General features: G+C 42.1%; 1 protein-coding gene across 1 annotated transcript; it reads right to left on the bottom strand.

Moving 5' to 3' along the window:
* Nucleotides 1-6,310: 6,310 nt before the first annotated feature.
* On the bottom strand, nt 6,311-15,719 carry LOC100698413 (neoverrucotoxin subunit alpha-like). Its single transcript, XM_003449458.3, has 4 exons — nt 15,605-15,719; nt 14,462-14,561; nt 8,530-9,996; nt 6,311-7,952 (listed from the first exon to the last, which is right to left on the bottom strand). Exons 2-4 carry the CDS (start codon nt 14,550-14,552, stop codon nt 7,411-7,413), a joined length of 2,100 nt encoding a protein of 699 aa, XP_003449506.2. The 5' UTR covers nt 14,553-14,561; nt 15,605-15,719; the 3' UTR covers nt 6,311-7,410.
* Nucleotides 15,720-16,232: the final 513 nt, after the last annotated feature.

The raw sequence follows: 16,232 nt of genomic DNA, 5'->3' as shown, positions 1-16,232 counted from the left end.
CCTTTTTATTTTGATACTTTCACAGTGCACTGAAAGTTTTGTTTGATGATCTCTGTTTGAGCAGATCTGCACGATTAGAACAGAAGTGCTATACGACACGTCGAGAAAATTGTTGCAAATGAGTTTCTCCAAAAGATTACAATGGGCTCAGGAGAAAGTCACTTATCTGGGACAATTAGGAAATAAGTTCCAGTCCAAAAGGATTCAACGAGAAAATCCAGTCTAAATTCTTTTCTTTTTGAAATGACGTCATTTTGCTGAGAAGTGGAAATGAAAATGCGACGGTAATTTCCACTGTCAGCAAAGAAAGAATGAATGAATGAATGAATGAATGAGTGAGAGGAAATAAAACTGACTGACTGGTAAAAGCGGACAGAGGCTGACAGACTGACTGACATCACTGTGCGAAGTTAACCCCCACCTGACAAAGGTGCAGATGAATCTATGTGTGTTTCTCTTTTTACAGGAGCAGAAAGATGACAGCAACATCGAGGTTGCGTGATGATTTAACCTTTTAAATGCCACTTTCTGTGTCTGTGCATCTACCAGGGGTGTTATTCACTACCTTGTGTTGCTCACAGAGGTAACTGTGACAAAGTGTGCATACACCTGCGCAGCGCTAACTTTTCTACAGCATTACAGTTCTTCATGTGATTTGATCATGTGATCTATACCAGGATAGCTGGTTGATGTTTTCCTACTACAGGATTTCTGGATTCATGTGTGAAGAAAACTGTGTTTACAGGTTATGAGTGGTGATGCTGTTACACTGTGTTGTTGGAGAAATGTGAAGGTTACTTTGACGATGTGAATAACATGTGAAACATTCCCTGTGTTGAAACTAGTGTCACTTCTATCCACAGCTATGGATGGCCAACTTTATGGTCTTTTTACAGCTCCTCTGGAACCTGTCAATTTGTGCCTGACCTCCAGGATTGTCCATGTGTGTTGCTGATGTTTTGTTTTTCTAAGAGTGCATGTAGAGGATTCAGCAGAGATGGACAAGTAACATGAGAAAGCAACTAAGAGATGCAGTGTTTATGGAATAGTTTAATATGGGGCTCATTAGCTGGCCACTACTGAGCTCCTAGTGTTAAATACATGGAGTGACTTTACTTAAGGGAAGTCACCGATTACACTAATGCTAACTGAGTACATGGAATGATCCATGTTTGGGGCGAATTATGCCAATAATTGTAGTTTACTGATTTGAGAAAACCTGCACATGATACTTGTCCTGTTGATGCTTTATTACTCTAATGATACAATTGTTTATAAGTGTGAAGTTTGATTTCATTTCCAGATCTTGTTTTCCAGGCCATGAGGGTGTGTATGATGGCTCCAGGCGGAGCCAGATGTGAAGCACACTTACTGTGCAAAACACACTAACATCTTTTATTGCAGGGTTATGGTGCTGCTCCAAAGGGGAAGACGCCCTGATGTTGCCTGGGACATGATCTAGCTAACCTTTTTCTTTTAGACAGGAATTTGGGTTTGGATGAGTTGACTCATGGGAGTGTCCATGCGTCAAGAGGAGGGGTCCAGAATTAAAGAGTTACATGAAACTATCTTTTCTATGTTTTCTAAACTATGTTTTTATAATTTTTGTGTGATCTTTGTGATTAACAGTTAATCAGCGGGTATTAAACCTATGCAAAGTGGGGCATCCATGTTCAGATGAGGCTTTGATGGTCCATAAATGAAGCTCACTGAACTAAAGAATGTGGTGTAGTGATGATTGACATACTCTCCAAATAGAAGTTTTTCCTCCTAGCAAGGGAATACAGGTGCAGCAGTCAGAGTATTGCTGAAAGGAATCTCCTGAGAAGGCTTCAAGAGGACCAGTGAGAAGCAGGAACCATCTCCAGGACAGCAGACAAACGACAGTGGGCTGCACCACTGGGCTTCCAAAGGATTGTCATGAGGAGATTTTGAACAGCAAAATCTTAAAATAAAATGAAAGAATTTCGCCGTTGACGTTGAGGAAGACAGCTAAGGTGTACGACGTGCTCTGCCTTAAATCTACAGCCGCGTTGGAACAGAAGTCGAGGGATGAAGAGAGTGTGCCAAGCTCCAAAAGCGACAGCGCAGAGGGAGTCCAAGGATGACATCATGATTCTGTGAGAAGCACAGGAACCAGAAGCTATGGTGGTGATGACAGCAGTTTCCTGTGAACATCACCCAATGCTGTGTCACTATACTGTGCATACGTTGGCACACTGAAGACTGCTGGGATCATAACAGCAGTAAGATAACTGGATCCAGCACCCTTTCCACAGAGGGTTTTCCTGCAGAGGATGGACAATGGAGGAGTCATATGTATCCCCCACAGGACAAGGAGGCCTGAAGTGAGGTGATGGGGGTTGGTAGAGGCCATAAAACTAGAGTGTTGACGAGGTCTGCAGCTTTGAAGATAAGACCCATGTTGACAAGCAATAAAACCACCTGGTATGTTTGACTGTTTATTCTACATACATTTGGACTCTGGTCCTATGGACAGTGATGGGAACATCTGGAAGAGACAATTATGACGCCCTATAGAGCTTAAACCACTCTACAGTGAGACATGCTATACATGTCTTGCGGAGGAGCACCACCAAGCTGGAGTGTTTTTGAAGTGTTGCTTTCTTATTTTAACTATTAAAGTAACAATTCATTTGTTTGCTTATGTATAGGATGCATTTTACCATGTATAAGATCACTGTTAACTAAAATGATTTCTAATACATTTGTTAATTATGTACTTTTACAACAATATGAAATGACTGAAATGAATGACATGACAGAGGCCTGTGTATGAATGACGCCTGCACTGACAATGTTAAGCAAGAGGTGCATGGCTGAGAATATACTACATAGGAATAATTTGGAGCATAAAAATTACAAAACAGGAGGGAAATGTTAGAGTGAATTGTTAAATGTTTGTCATTTTTATTCTTACCATTTGTACTTTAACTGTGTGTTGAAAGGAATTCTTTTGTTCTCCCCTCCTCAGATTCTCGAGGTTCTGGGTGAGGGGCTATAGTGTTTTATTGCGGTTACCCTCTTTATGACCTAGGATGTTGTTCCTGCTTTATGACCCTTTTGGTCAGCAGAACACACACACACACACACACACACACACACACACACACACACACACACACACACACACACACACGCACTTACAAAACCACAGGCAGGGTATGCCTTGTTCAAATGTGTACCGTTATATGTTAATGAACCTATGCATATTCATGTAACCACAATAAAAGAGCAGTGTTAGGGGAGAGCGGACGAGAGCAACTGGGGTCAAGCGAAGGAACGGCGCCTGTCCAGTTCTCTCCCGTGCACGTGAAACATAAAGAATGTTGCCTACTTCGTGTCTTGCTTGCTGTGTAATTACATTGCCTTCAACGTTCCAGCGGATAGGGTTAAGCTACAAACCTATCACCAACCACTATTCATTAACGGGGACTGTGTAGGAAGGGTGGCAAGCTTCCGCTTTCTGGGAGTCAACATAGAGGAGAACCTTTCCTGGAGTGTGAACACCTCCGAGCTGCTGAAATGGGCCCAACAGAGACTGTACTTCCTGAGAATTCTCAGGAGGAATAACATCACACAGACTGCTGGTGTCCTTCTGCAGAGCCTCCATTGAGAGTGTACTAACGTACTGCATATGCATCTGGTACACTAGCTGCACAGTGGCTCAGAGGAAAGCACTCCAAGGGATCATTAACACCGCCCAAAGGATCACTGGCTGCCCTCTCCCCACGCTGGAAGATCTACACAACAGCTGCTGTTTTAAAAAACCTCAAAACATCATAAAAGATTCCTCACATTCTGGCCACTCCCTGCTTGAACTGTTGCCCTCGGGCAGACGGTACAGACCAGTCAGTGTAAGAACAAATAGACTCAAAAACAGCTTTTACCCAACTACAGTAACACGTCTGAATGCTGCTACTAAAAATGTCCATCACGCCACTCTTGAATTGATCTATGCACTGACTGAAGCATGTGTGTGGGAATGTATGTGAATGTGTGCTCATAGTATTCTTGTTAGCACTTTACGTATTTTATGTATTTTTTTTATTGATTTTATTGAATTTTGTTGTTTTATTTATAGTTTCATATTTTTAGGGATGATGCACTGATCGGGGACCACTTTTAATTTCGTTGTACCTGTGACAACGACAATACAGACATTCTGATTCTGATTCTATGACATGATTATTAGTAATTTTTTCTCTAATGATTAAAATTTTATTTGTGAAGAAGTTCATGAAGTCATTACTAGTTAACGTTAAAGGGATTGTTGGCTCAACAGAGCTCTGACTTTTCGTCAGCCTGGCTACAGTGCTGAAGAGAAACCTGGGGACGTGGATGAGGATGTTTGACAGACCTGGCGTACCTAAATATATAGTGAGGGTGTCACGACCGGGCGGTCAAACACAGGGAAGTGGACTCAAATGCAGACACCACACGGAGGCTCTGAGGTATAGTGAAAAAAAAAAGAGATTTATTTTGGCACTCAAAAGTGTTACACAGGAAAGAGGTGAATGTAAACAACACACTACACATGAACTAAGGGCGAGAGGGGAAACACTCAACCTCTGAATTTGTTCAACCTACTAAACTAATGCAAAGCTTCACATTAGGGCACTAAGAACCTGTAACTAAATACACACTGTGACTGACAAGTACTACAAGACAAAACAATTACTAGGGATGCCGTGAATGTAAACAAAGCTATGAAGCATTAGACTTGACTAGAACAATCTCTACAATAATCGTCAAGCATGAAAACAAGAGTCACACCGCGCGTGCGGCAGCAGAGTCCAAAAGAAAAAGTCTTTTTAGTTAGCTGGAGAAAACAGCCTGGGCACGGCTCTAGCAGGCACACAAGGTAGAGGTTTACAGGGTTACGCTGTCAGAGTCACTGTAACAAAGGAGAGCAGAGTCAATGTGAGCAGCAGTCTGGGGAGTGAAAGCAACAAAATGCATAGCCTTACTTGTCTGGGTGGAAGGCGAGGCTTGGGGGGAATAGTGGTCCGGGTGAGGCTAAACCAGTTCGCGCACACTCGCTGTGAACTGCTGGGCAGGGAGGCAGGCAGGCGTGGAGCGCCGAGAACAAAAAACAGCGACAGGAAGTAGAGAGGTTAATGACAGCGAGATCCAAACCTCTGTGAAGCTGCTGTGGGTGAGAAGAAAGGATTAGCTCAAGTAAACACTAAAACAGGATTTACTAGACTATGACTCTCACTAACGTGGGTTAGCTGACATTCCGGTGAGGAATGTTTGAGAACGCTGGTCTTAAAAGCCTGCCAGCTGATTACACACAGGTGTACTGGTGAGTGCAGGAAAACCCAGCACTCACCCGGACCATGACAGAGGGTGCGGTGGGAATGCCTGGCAGGGGGACGGTCTGTGAGGTCTTCAAGTCTCAGCTCAGCAGAGGTTGGACAGCGTTCCGAAGAAGACTGGGGACACTAGTCTGAATGGACCATGTTCAGCACCTCCATTGTTGAAGCGGCTGCACTGAGCTGCAGCTGTGAGGTACTTGGTACCTGTCATGGTGGTAACCCGCAAATCAGATGGAGGACACCGGAGGTGAAGGGAGCAATGACGCAGGCAGGAGTCCTATTGGGCTTGGCTGCTGCACCCATTAGACAGTCCACATGTTAGTATGTTTCAGCATCACTGGGCTGCCGTCCTTCTCCTCCTGCGTGTAATGCAGCTATCAATTATTCCATCATGCCTGTCAGTAGCCGCTGCTTATTGCATGACAGCCCCAATTCATTTTTATTCATTTTATTTTATTTTTACATTAGTAGAATAGAAAGTAATGACATGAAACACAAAAAGATTCTCATTAGAAAATCTTTAACTTGTGTAATCATTTCTTTGTTTTGGACTATAGTTTCCTGTCTCTGCTAATGGACAGCTTCCTGTTCCAGCTTTATTGCCCAATGAAGTCTCTGAACATTAGTAAAGTGATGCACAACAAAACGAATGATTGTTCAAAGCTGACATAATGAATGACAACATGAACAAAGACACCATAAAAGATGCACTGTGCTTCATCTCTCTACAGGTACAAATTAGCCACCGTGCTAGTCTGAGTCGCTAAAATAATTTGATAATGAAAACAAACATTTCCTCACGTAGTGTTTAACAAATCTAATAACTGTGATTAAATATGCACCTGTTTGTACCTCTGTAATGTCACCACTGTTTGAAGAGACTCTTTAAAGCTTTGAACTGTTCTTCTTTGTGGCTTTTAAATAAAGTTTAATTCCTGACTGAGACAAACAGGAAGCAGCACATAGCGTTCAGCTCAGGACCAGCTTTATTGATGACGTCCAGCACAAAGAGGAGAGCTTCAGCTCCACAAACATCAACATGTTAACAGCATGTTGGGACTCTGGGATGGATTCTGGGTCAGGGTGGGAAGATGTGCTGACACACTACCCAGAGCTTTCCCGAGCGGCACATTATGATTATTTTAGGACAAAGAAATCAGAAAAATATAATTAATTTAAATGATTATGACAGTGATTTGATTCAACGGTTGAATAAGCCGTCTGCACTCAGGCAACATCTTGATTCGAGATATTTTCATGGCTCACAGAAAGAACTCAGACTCCTGTTGCCTCATCATCGACCTCGATCTGCCAGTGTTAGCATCTAAATGTACATTATACATGTTACTGTTTATAAGAACCCAGCAAACACTGAACCAAGTAAGAGAAACTGAAATAAAACCATCACATCAGGAATCCACCCCCAGCAGTATTTTAAAAAGAAGACTGCTCGTGCTCAGTGGGTTACTCATACCCAGTGTCCCCTTAACGATAACAGCAGTTTTAATAAGAGAAAACAAGTATTATGACATATTAGAGTAAATATAAGATTCCCTCAGTAACACCTGTTATAATGCGATTATACTGAATTATCCATAAAAGCCCTTAATAATGATTTCATGCTATATGAGTCATAAAGCTGTGACAAAGACAAAGAACAATATAACAGTTATAAAATAACATGCAGCAGTGAGACAAAACTCAGACTAATGACCATCCACATTTCTTCTTCATCACGTGACCAGCAGGGTACATGTTTGGGGTTTTCTTCTGTAAGTGACGCCCAGTGAGAACAAGACAATCAGCAGGCTGAAAGGAGCTGCTGAGGTTAGACCGTCGGGTACCACAGAGGACCTTCTGAGGTCTGGTAGAGTCCAGGGATGGGAGGAAGCTGCTCTTACAGGACAGACCAGCAGCATGTTAGGCAGGTTTTATCTCGCTGGTGTGTGAAATAATATCCCAGCACCAAAGATTTAAATGTTTGCTTGATAGAATGAAGCTAAAGGTACTTTTCGAAAGCATGGTACTAAATGTTTTTAACTCTGTGTGACCGACTCTGCTGCTCTAATTAAACTGGGCGTAGGGCAGCATAGTTGGATGTGTTATAGACATAGAGGCCTGGGTACACAGCCTCTGTGAAGGTGGTGCGGAAGGTGTAGAAGTGACTCAGTGTGTTATGGGAGACTTTGTAGAAAGACAGAGTGCCAGCAGGCCAATCAAGAAACACTCCGACTCTGCTGCAGCCGGTACTGGGAAGACTTTCGCTCCACACTTTATCTTTATGCCGAGCACTGAGCTCTTGCTCATACACACCAAAATACCAGGATTTGGTATTATAACCGAGCCCTGCCTCGCTGCTCTTCCCCTTCCTTACAATGCTTTGGTACGTAACAGCTACACCAACGTTATTACTAGAACCAGTGCTCCACTCCACTTCCCAGTAATGGCACCCAGTCAGCCCCTCCCTGCACAAAACCTGAGTCTTTGTATCAAATCTCTCAGGACAGTCAGAATATGTCTGCCATGCTCCACACGTTGCCTTCTTGTTGTCCTCAGACAGAATCAGGTAGTTGTTTGCAGTGTTTGGGTCCAAGGTGAGATCACAGGCGTCTGAACAAGAGGGAAAAAAACAATCGTTACCACACAGTCACTTTACAACAGCACACTCACATACAGCACATTGTTTAAAGGAGTGGGGTCTAGAGGCCTCTTGTGGTGAGATTTGGGATTGCAAATTTACCCTGGCCTTTTGTATCAGGCATGTAGGAGAACCAAGAAGCCACCAGGTTTCAAACATGGTGTCAAAGTTAAGTCCTGCATTTCCTCTGATGTCCACTCAGCAGGTTTTGTTTTAAAGGTAAAGCACACTCACAGTGAATACGTTTGTCTCCTCTTAGTAGTATCCTGTTACTGATGAAGATATTACTGATAACTGCATTCCAGCACAGTGTCAGTACTTCACCACTGGTGCTTAAACCTGAGTGTAAAAGTACTGAGTGTATCTGATATTTTCCCACTTTTGTAAACTTATATATACCGATGAAAGTTCCTAACATTGACAATCTATTGAATTAACTCCTAGAAAAAGTCCAGCCAAACACCTTATCATTTGCCACTCATCTCCGGGTTAGTAGCATTGCATATATTTTTGCTGAACATGAAAACAAATGGGTAAATATGGACTTACACCAGAGGAGTTCTTGTCTGTCTTTCACAGAAGCGACACAAGGAACAGCAGGCTTTGAAAAGTCTTCAGTGACCCGACGGCCCTTCCTGTAGTGGTAGATGGTTGCTCCTTTGTATTTCTTATTTGTTTCTGATGCCACAATGAAACTAAACCTGCTGCTGCTCTTCAGGCCTTTGGCCATGCTGCAGAACTCTTCAGCTTTCTGTCTCAGGTTGGCTACCACTTCAGCTGAGAAGAACCAGTGGTCTTTAGTTGGTGGAGTGAAACGGTCATGACAACGCAAGTATTTGTACATCTGGTCCAGGTAGGGGTCGTCAGTTTCCACAGAGGTGAAAACAAAGCTCAGGACATCGTCTACATCCTGAGCAAGAACCGCTCTGTCGAACTCGGACTCATCTTTAGTGATTTTTATCCTCTTCATTACTTCCACACAGGACCTGATGACGTTGATTTCTCTCTCTGCATTATCTAACCACTTGTCTAAGTTCTCCAGACTGAATGGTGACTTCTCCTGGTTGTCTAAGAGTTTCTCCAGTGAAGTCTCGTCTTCTTTACCCTCAAGAATGGAAGGGAATGTCTCCATCATAGCCTGTCTCAGCTTTTTTCCACTATCTTGACAGAGGTTTTGGAAACGCTTCAACTTGTTGCGAATCTGTGGAAAACTCTGAACCACGTCTTCATCCAGAGAGTCATTGCATCTCATTTCCATTTCTTTGATGATTTCTAGAGCATTCTCAGCTTTCCTCAGTAACCCGACACAAATCTCTCCCTTCATCTCTTCAGCAGTTGGGTCCAGTTTCTTCAGCGGTGTCAGCCACACTTTGACAGGAACTGCTTTCTCTCCGTTTCCTCCAAGGAGCTTTGGAAGCTGTGAGTAGGTCTTCACTGCATCTTCAAATGTTGAAGGGTTGCTGTCGAGAATGAAGTCTCCATAGAATTTGCAGGAGAATTTATCAGTCACAGCTTTTTCTTCGTCACTCAGCTTGACGTCAGCTTTTGCCTCAGAACTATATACAATGATCATCTTCACTGCTGCCTGCATGCGGCCCTTTGTCTGCTGAACACTGCTGCTCTCCAGCTTCTCGCTGTCAAACACAAAGAAAGCATGTGCCCCATATTGGATGCCAGTGACTACGTGTGTTGCGTTGCTTTTCTTAATGACGTCTTGTATTTGTGTGGTTTTTGCTTCAAGGTGAGTCATTGCCAGCCGTTCAAATGCAGTCGTAGCTTTGAACTGAAGCGTCACTCTGCTCTGGTTCTTGAACTTCTTGTTATCATTCAGATAGCTGCAAGACCCACTCTTTTCAGTCAGTCCACACAACCAACTAGTTTTAGAATATGTATCTACATCCAGCAGAGAAGACTTGGTCTCAATGGAGTCTGATGTAGTAATTTCATAGGTGGTGCTGGCCTGATTCTGCCTAGTGCTGTATTTTTTAATCGTTTCTCTGTCCCACAGCGTGAAATCTGCAGAAAACACAAAAAGGAAATGTTTTTTGAAAAAAATTATTAATGTTTCTGTTGATTCAGTAGGAATAAAGCTGATGAGCCACACTATGCAGATATGGGAAAGAGTTTTTGGAGCTAGGGTAAGAAGTGAAGTGATGATCAGTGAGCAGCAGTGTGACTTCATGCTGAAAAAGAGCTACAGATGGCCTGTGGCACTGACTTCTCATGTCATGCACCAGCACCCCGGAAAGACTCATCCTGGACCAGCTCCGACCCATCAGACCACATCAGGATTACCTTCAGTTTGCATACCAGCCCCAACTCTGAGCTGAGGCCGCCATCATCTACCTGCTCAATCATGCCTACACCCATCTGGACCAGCCGGTGAGCACTGTGAGGGTCGTGTTTTTTGACTTTTCCAGTGCTTTCAACACCATCAGGCCGACCCTCCCGGGTGATAAGCTAACAGCGATGCAGGTGGATGCTTCTCTGGTGTCCCGGATTGTTGTTACCTGACAGGAAGACCACAATATGTGCATCTTCCGCATTGTGTGTCTGACAAGGTGATCAGCAACACAGGGGCACCACAAGGGACCGTCCTCTCCCCCTCCACCCTCTACACCACAGACTTCAGCCACTGCACACAGACCACCATCATCAGAAGTTTTCTGATGACTCTGCGGTGGTTGGATGCTTCAGTGAGGGTGATGAGTCAGAGTCCTCATCACCCTCATTAGGGACTCCCTTAGGGTGGTGTCTGAGAGGTGGATGTTGTCCAAGAAGAAGACAATACTGGACAATACCTCCCACCCACTCCATGACATGCTGGGCAATCACAGGAGCACGCTCATGAGAGGCCGAGATTACCCATAATGCACCACAGAACGACCATGATCATTGATCAATGGTCTTTGATCAGTGATCTTTGATTAGAGGTTGTTGATCAATAATCATGACAATTTGCATATTAATGATCAAGGAGCTGACCTCCCAGCCCGTTGTTCCTTCAGTGGGCTGGTTTCAGTCACTATGCAAATGTCCTGTTTATAAGATTGGAAACCTGCAGTCTACAAATTCTCATTTCTGCTGTTCAATACCGAAGAAATTTAAACTTTTTAAAATGACGCCAAACTGCAAAACTCTCAGCTGTGTCTCTAATCAAACCTCTGTCACCTCAGCAGCATCAGGTAATGCTCACCTGCTGATTCATGGTTTTCTTAAGTTTTTGTTCTACTGCAGAATATTTCCAAGGTTATCTGCTATAAAAAAGTGAGGACAGTGTTTTATCCTCAGTTACTTTAACACAAAGGTGTCTGCTGTGATACTCACACCTCTGATGAAGTCTCACAGTGTCAGCTTTGGTTTATACGTATCCACATTTTTATATCTATGTAATATTTTATATCTATGTAATATTACTGTCTGAGTCAAAACTGAATCGATTCAGGACTGTGTGAATCTGACTTGAGTCAGTTATAGAAATAGAAATCGATACCCAGCCCTGTGATAGGGTGGCAAGAAAGGAACTGCAGTACCAATGGAAGCTTGTACTGAGTTTTTTAAAGCCTGGTTTAAAAACAGGTTTAGATGTGATGTTCTAATCACTGTCTATGAGCAGTTAGGTCTGTATATAATTGGACACTGACGCAAGTTTTGTTTTTTATCTGTTTATTGAAGCATATTCCAATTATAGCTTTAAAATGGACATGGGCATAATGTGCAGACACTCAGTTTTACAGTACAGTACTGTACAGCTTTCATTCCAGGATATTCACATTCAAACTGGGCCTGGGAGTTTCTACTCCTTAAGATATGCCACCCTCTTTTTAAAGGGAACAAAAGTAATTGCACAGTTGACCCAAAGGCTGTTTCATGGGCAGGTGTGTGTAGTCCCTTTGTTATGTCATTATCAATAAGGCAGATAAAGGTCTGGTGTCATGGTCCTGGATCAGCAACACAGGGTTTTGTGTTTTGCATTGTTATTAATCTTTGATTTCATCATTATTTATCGTTGCTAGTCTCTTGGTTTCTGTTCTTTTTATTGGCCTCAACAATGGAGGAGCAGCTCAGCTCCTCTCTTTACCCCAATGTCCAAGATATACAGCTGCAGCTCTCATGAAAGTCGATCATGGACCTGCGACCTAAGGTGTCCTGGTGTCCTGGTCCGGAGTCTGTGGACTCCGTGTTCATGTTTAAATTTATTAATATTCTGTGGTTTTGTTTATTTTGGGCTGTTTGTGATTATCCCTAGTGTTTTGTGTCCTCTGTGCTCTCCTGTTCCATGTTTCATGTTCCTATATTCTGTCAGTCTGTGTTAAGTTTGCGTGTTTAGAGTTTTGTCGGTGCGTTTCCTGTTTTATTTTGAAGGTCCGTTTCTCTTGTCAGTGTTTGCAGTTTTGCTTCCCCTTGTCTCGTTATGTCCAATTAATCCCAGTCGTGTCTCCCTCCTGTCTTCCCTGATTGCCCTGTGTGTATTTCAACCCTGTGTTTTCTTGTGTGCTCTGCAGGTTTGTTTGTGTATTTCCCTGCGTTTTCCTGTGTGGTTTCCCCGAGTCTCCTTGCATCTCCATTTCAGGTCTGTTGCTGTTAGTTTTTTTCAGTTTAGGTTATCCTCAGGTTCTGTTTCATGCCCACTGTGTTTCTATTTATTTCACCTCCCTAATAAAACTCACTTGCATCTGAAAGCTGCCTGCATCTTGGGTCCTTCATTAAATTCCACACAGCTTGCCCTGCTAGCCATGACACCTGGTGCCAGGTGTACTCGTGGACATCTTTAAGTTTGAACATATCTCAGGGTCTTGTTCTCAAGTGAGGGGAAAGGTGAGTGGGAAATGACGATTTACCAGGTGATTCACATCCCCCCCCTCACCTACAATCATGACTTTTGAGTAGTGACTGAAAGAACAAGATCGTAATTACAAGTTTGGAAAATACGCTTTCTGCAAAGGGTGGCTGGTCATTCGAGGGGGGCTCACAGTAAAGCCGCTGCTCCTCCACATTGAAAGGAGACAGTCGAGGTAGTTCGGGCATCTGACCAGGATGCCTCCTGGGTGAAGTGTTCTGTTCATTTTTCTGGGCATGTTATATTTAATTCAATTTCATTTCATTTATGTAGCACTAAATTCTAAATTCGTGTATGTATTATTGTAGGTTCTACCTTACATATAAAGCGCCTTCAGGCGACTGTTGGTGTGATTTGGACTATATAATTAAAACTGAGTTGAAATTGAATTGAATTAAATCACAACACCATTTATATTGTAAGGTAAAGACCCTACATAATTCATACCAGGAGCAGACCCAGGGACCCCAGGTGAACTGGAGGAGGTGGCCATGGAAGAAGGTCTAGGTTTCACTGTTGCCCCTGTGACCCCAGATTAGCAGAATAAAATGTATTTATGGAATAAAAGTCTGAATACACTGAATGAAATCAGCTGTTACAGAGGCTGTGGCGCCATCTGGTGTTGTACATGTGTAATATTGTAGCATATGACGTCACTACAAGAAGTGGCACTATGATTTAATCAGTAGGGACGCATCATTTCTAAGTAACAGAGATATAAGACTGTATTAAATGTGTGTACTGTCCAAGTTAGTTGAAAAAAGTAATTAGTTACTAATTACCGATTACTTCTCCAAGAGAGTAATCCCATTACTTTACTGATTACCTTTTTCAAAAGTAATTAGTTACTTAGTTACTTTAGAAAAACATTATATGCAACCTGAATACATAATAAAGCTACAAACCTTTCAGCCCAGTTCTAGTTTTTGTGCATAATCCATCATATAAAATATAATCAAATGAAAAAGTCTCTTTTTAAAACTTGTTTTATTAATTTTAATTTTTTAACTTTATGCATCAAGCAAAAATTAAATTATATGCAACAGTCTTTGACTTGAAGAAATTCTTTAACATTTAAACCTATTGTCTGCATATTCCAGCATATAAAATAAGAGAATGATCTTTTGAGTTTGCACTCTTTCAAATAGATGCAAGTCAAACACAGCAGGCAATAAATAAAATTAAAGATTCAGCAGGCTTACAGGAAAGTATCAGTAATCTAATTACTTTTTTGCAATAGTAATCCCTTACTTTACTCGTTATTTGAAAAACATAATTGGATTCCCGTTACGCATTGCTGCCCATCTCTGGTACTGTCACATCTAATACCAGTAACAGGCTCCAGTATGACAACACTGATGAAGAAATGTATCACAGAAGACTGAATGTCCAGAACCTTGAGCTGATTTTCCATCCATTTTATTCCTGCTATATTTATGACCGTGTGTCTGGATCCTGCCCAGACCTGCACTCTGCTGCATTTAATAAAGACTCTGTGACACAGCAGCTACTAAAACAACTGCTTCATTTATTCATTCAACAGGCTAAAGGAAGCCATCTGTGCCACTATTCAGAGTCGAGGTATAAAGACGCCCCTGCAGAAGTGATTCCAGTGAGTAATTCATTCATATTCACACTTACCTGTGTTCAGTTTATCTCTCCTTGCATCGTAGAGCATCCCCAAAGCAAAGGGACGACTCAAAGCAGCGACCGTCACCTGATCTGAGGCCATGTCTCCAACCTGAGAGAAACAATCCAGCACAATGCATCAAAACTAAATATTTATTTATTTATTTATTTATTTCCAAACTGATCGTGCAGCACAGTTCACTCGCATTCTTTTCAAATTAAAAGCCATCTAGAGCACCACACATTGATCCACGTTCATGTTTTGGAAAACAAAGTTCTGATCTTGGTGACATCACAGCACGATGGTTGCAGCCATGGTCCTGCATCAGTCAGTATTTAAATCTTTAAATGGTTTTGATCTCATTAGACAAAATTTGCAGATCTCAGTGAATCTGTTGTGACTCCAAAACACATTTTCCAAACTGATTCACATCTCCGGCACGTCCTCCAGGACGTCGTTCTTAAACACAATGCATCAAAACTGCTCAGTCACGACTGATGAGATGAACCTGATATAATTCCAAGGATGATTCCTCAGGTAGATAAAAGAGGAGGAGGAAGATCACATGGACAAAAAGATGCTCACATGTCTCAAAATATGATTTATTCATGTGAAAAGTGTCCTCTTCCTCTTTCTGCCCACACAAAGTAATGTTTCCTTGATCCATTCACCTGTTATTGTCTTATTATTATTTTGATGGGAAACTATGATTTGAACATTTATTTTTCATACTGAGTTTTGTGTTTAGAGTTGAGAGAAATGTGTTCACACTGTTAAGGCAACACACCAACAACTCTAAATACAAAACTCAATATTCAGGCTTAATTTAATTGTTCTCAGTTTTTTATTCGTTATTTTTAGCAGATTTCTTTTACTTCCTCTCTGCCTCTCGGATCACTTCCATCATCACGTCATCACCGAATTTCAGGACTTACACCTGTAGTTGTGTTTCTGATTCATGTGTCATGAGTGAATTACAGTAAAAACTTGTTAGTGAGTCAGAATCTGCAGAAAGTGGGATGAGACAATTTTCACAACCTGTTTTACCAAAAAACAATGAAACTATTTAGAACGTGAAGAGCATGTCAGAGTCAAATGAAATCATCTCATTGTACAGAAGACGGAGTGAGTGAGAGGAGAGCATCCCTGATTACCTGCTGTAGGTGTGCAGTCCTCAGTCTTCTTGGCTCGCAGATGCAGAGTCCCGTCACACCTGCAGGTTATTTTATAGCTGATAACGAACGCCTCCCTCCTCAGACACACCTGAACATGTCCAGCTTTCTTATCTTCAGTTTCTTATTCAACTGGTTCCTGTGCAGGGTGTGGTGTTCTGCAGAAAACCTCCTTTTCTTTGTGATTTTCACACAGCTCGGAGTCTGTTAGTGATGCACTAATGATAAGTGGTGTAATAACAAGTCTTTTTTTTTTCTTGTCCCGTTTGGATCTTTAGCCATCAGAATTGTTGTCTGAAGGCCAAGAAAGACGCCAAGCGGCTTTACTTTACCAAGTGGATCATCATGGCCATATTGGTCCATTTGATTGAACTTTATTATAATTATGTATTTATTTTATTTTATTTTCGGTTGTTACAGACGGGACACACATGACTGGGGGATAGGGCAGGGAGAAAGAATGAAAGAAAGAGAGGGAGAGAGAGAAAGACAAAATAGAGGGGAGAAGAGATGGTGTGAAAGGGGGGAAGAAAAAAACAAAAACAAACAAACAAACAAAACACCTGGATCACCTGTATGGAAATAAGAAAAAAACAGAAGAGAAAACAAA

This window comes from Oreochromis niloticus, linkage group LG8 (assembly GCF_001858045.2).
Source record: "Oreochromis niloticus isolate F11D_XX linkage group LG8, O_niloticus_UMD_NMBU, whole genome shotgun sequence".
Lineage (NCBI taxonomy): Eukaryota > Metazoa > Chordata > Actinopteri > Cichliformes > Cichlidae > Oreochromis > Oreochromis niloticus.
The sequence above is the reverse complement of the archived record's forward strand: the minus strand, read 5'-3'. Positions and strand labels throughout refer to the sequence as shown.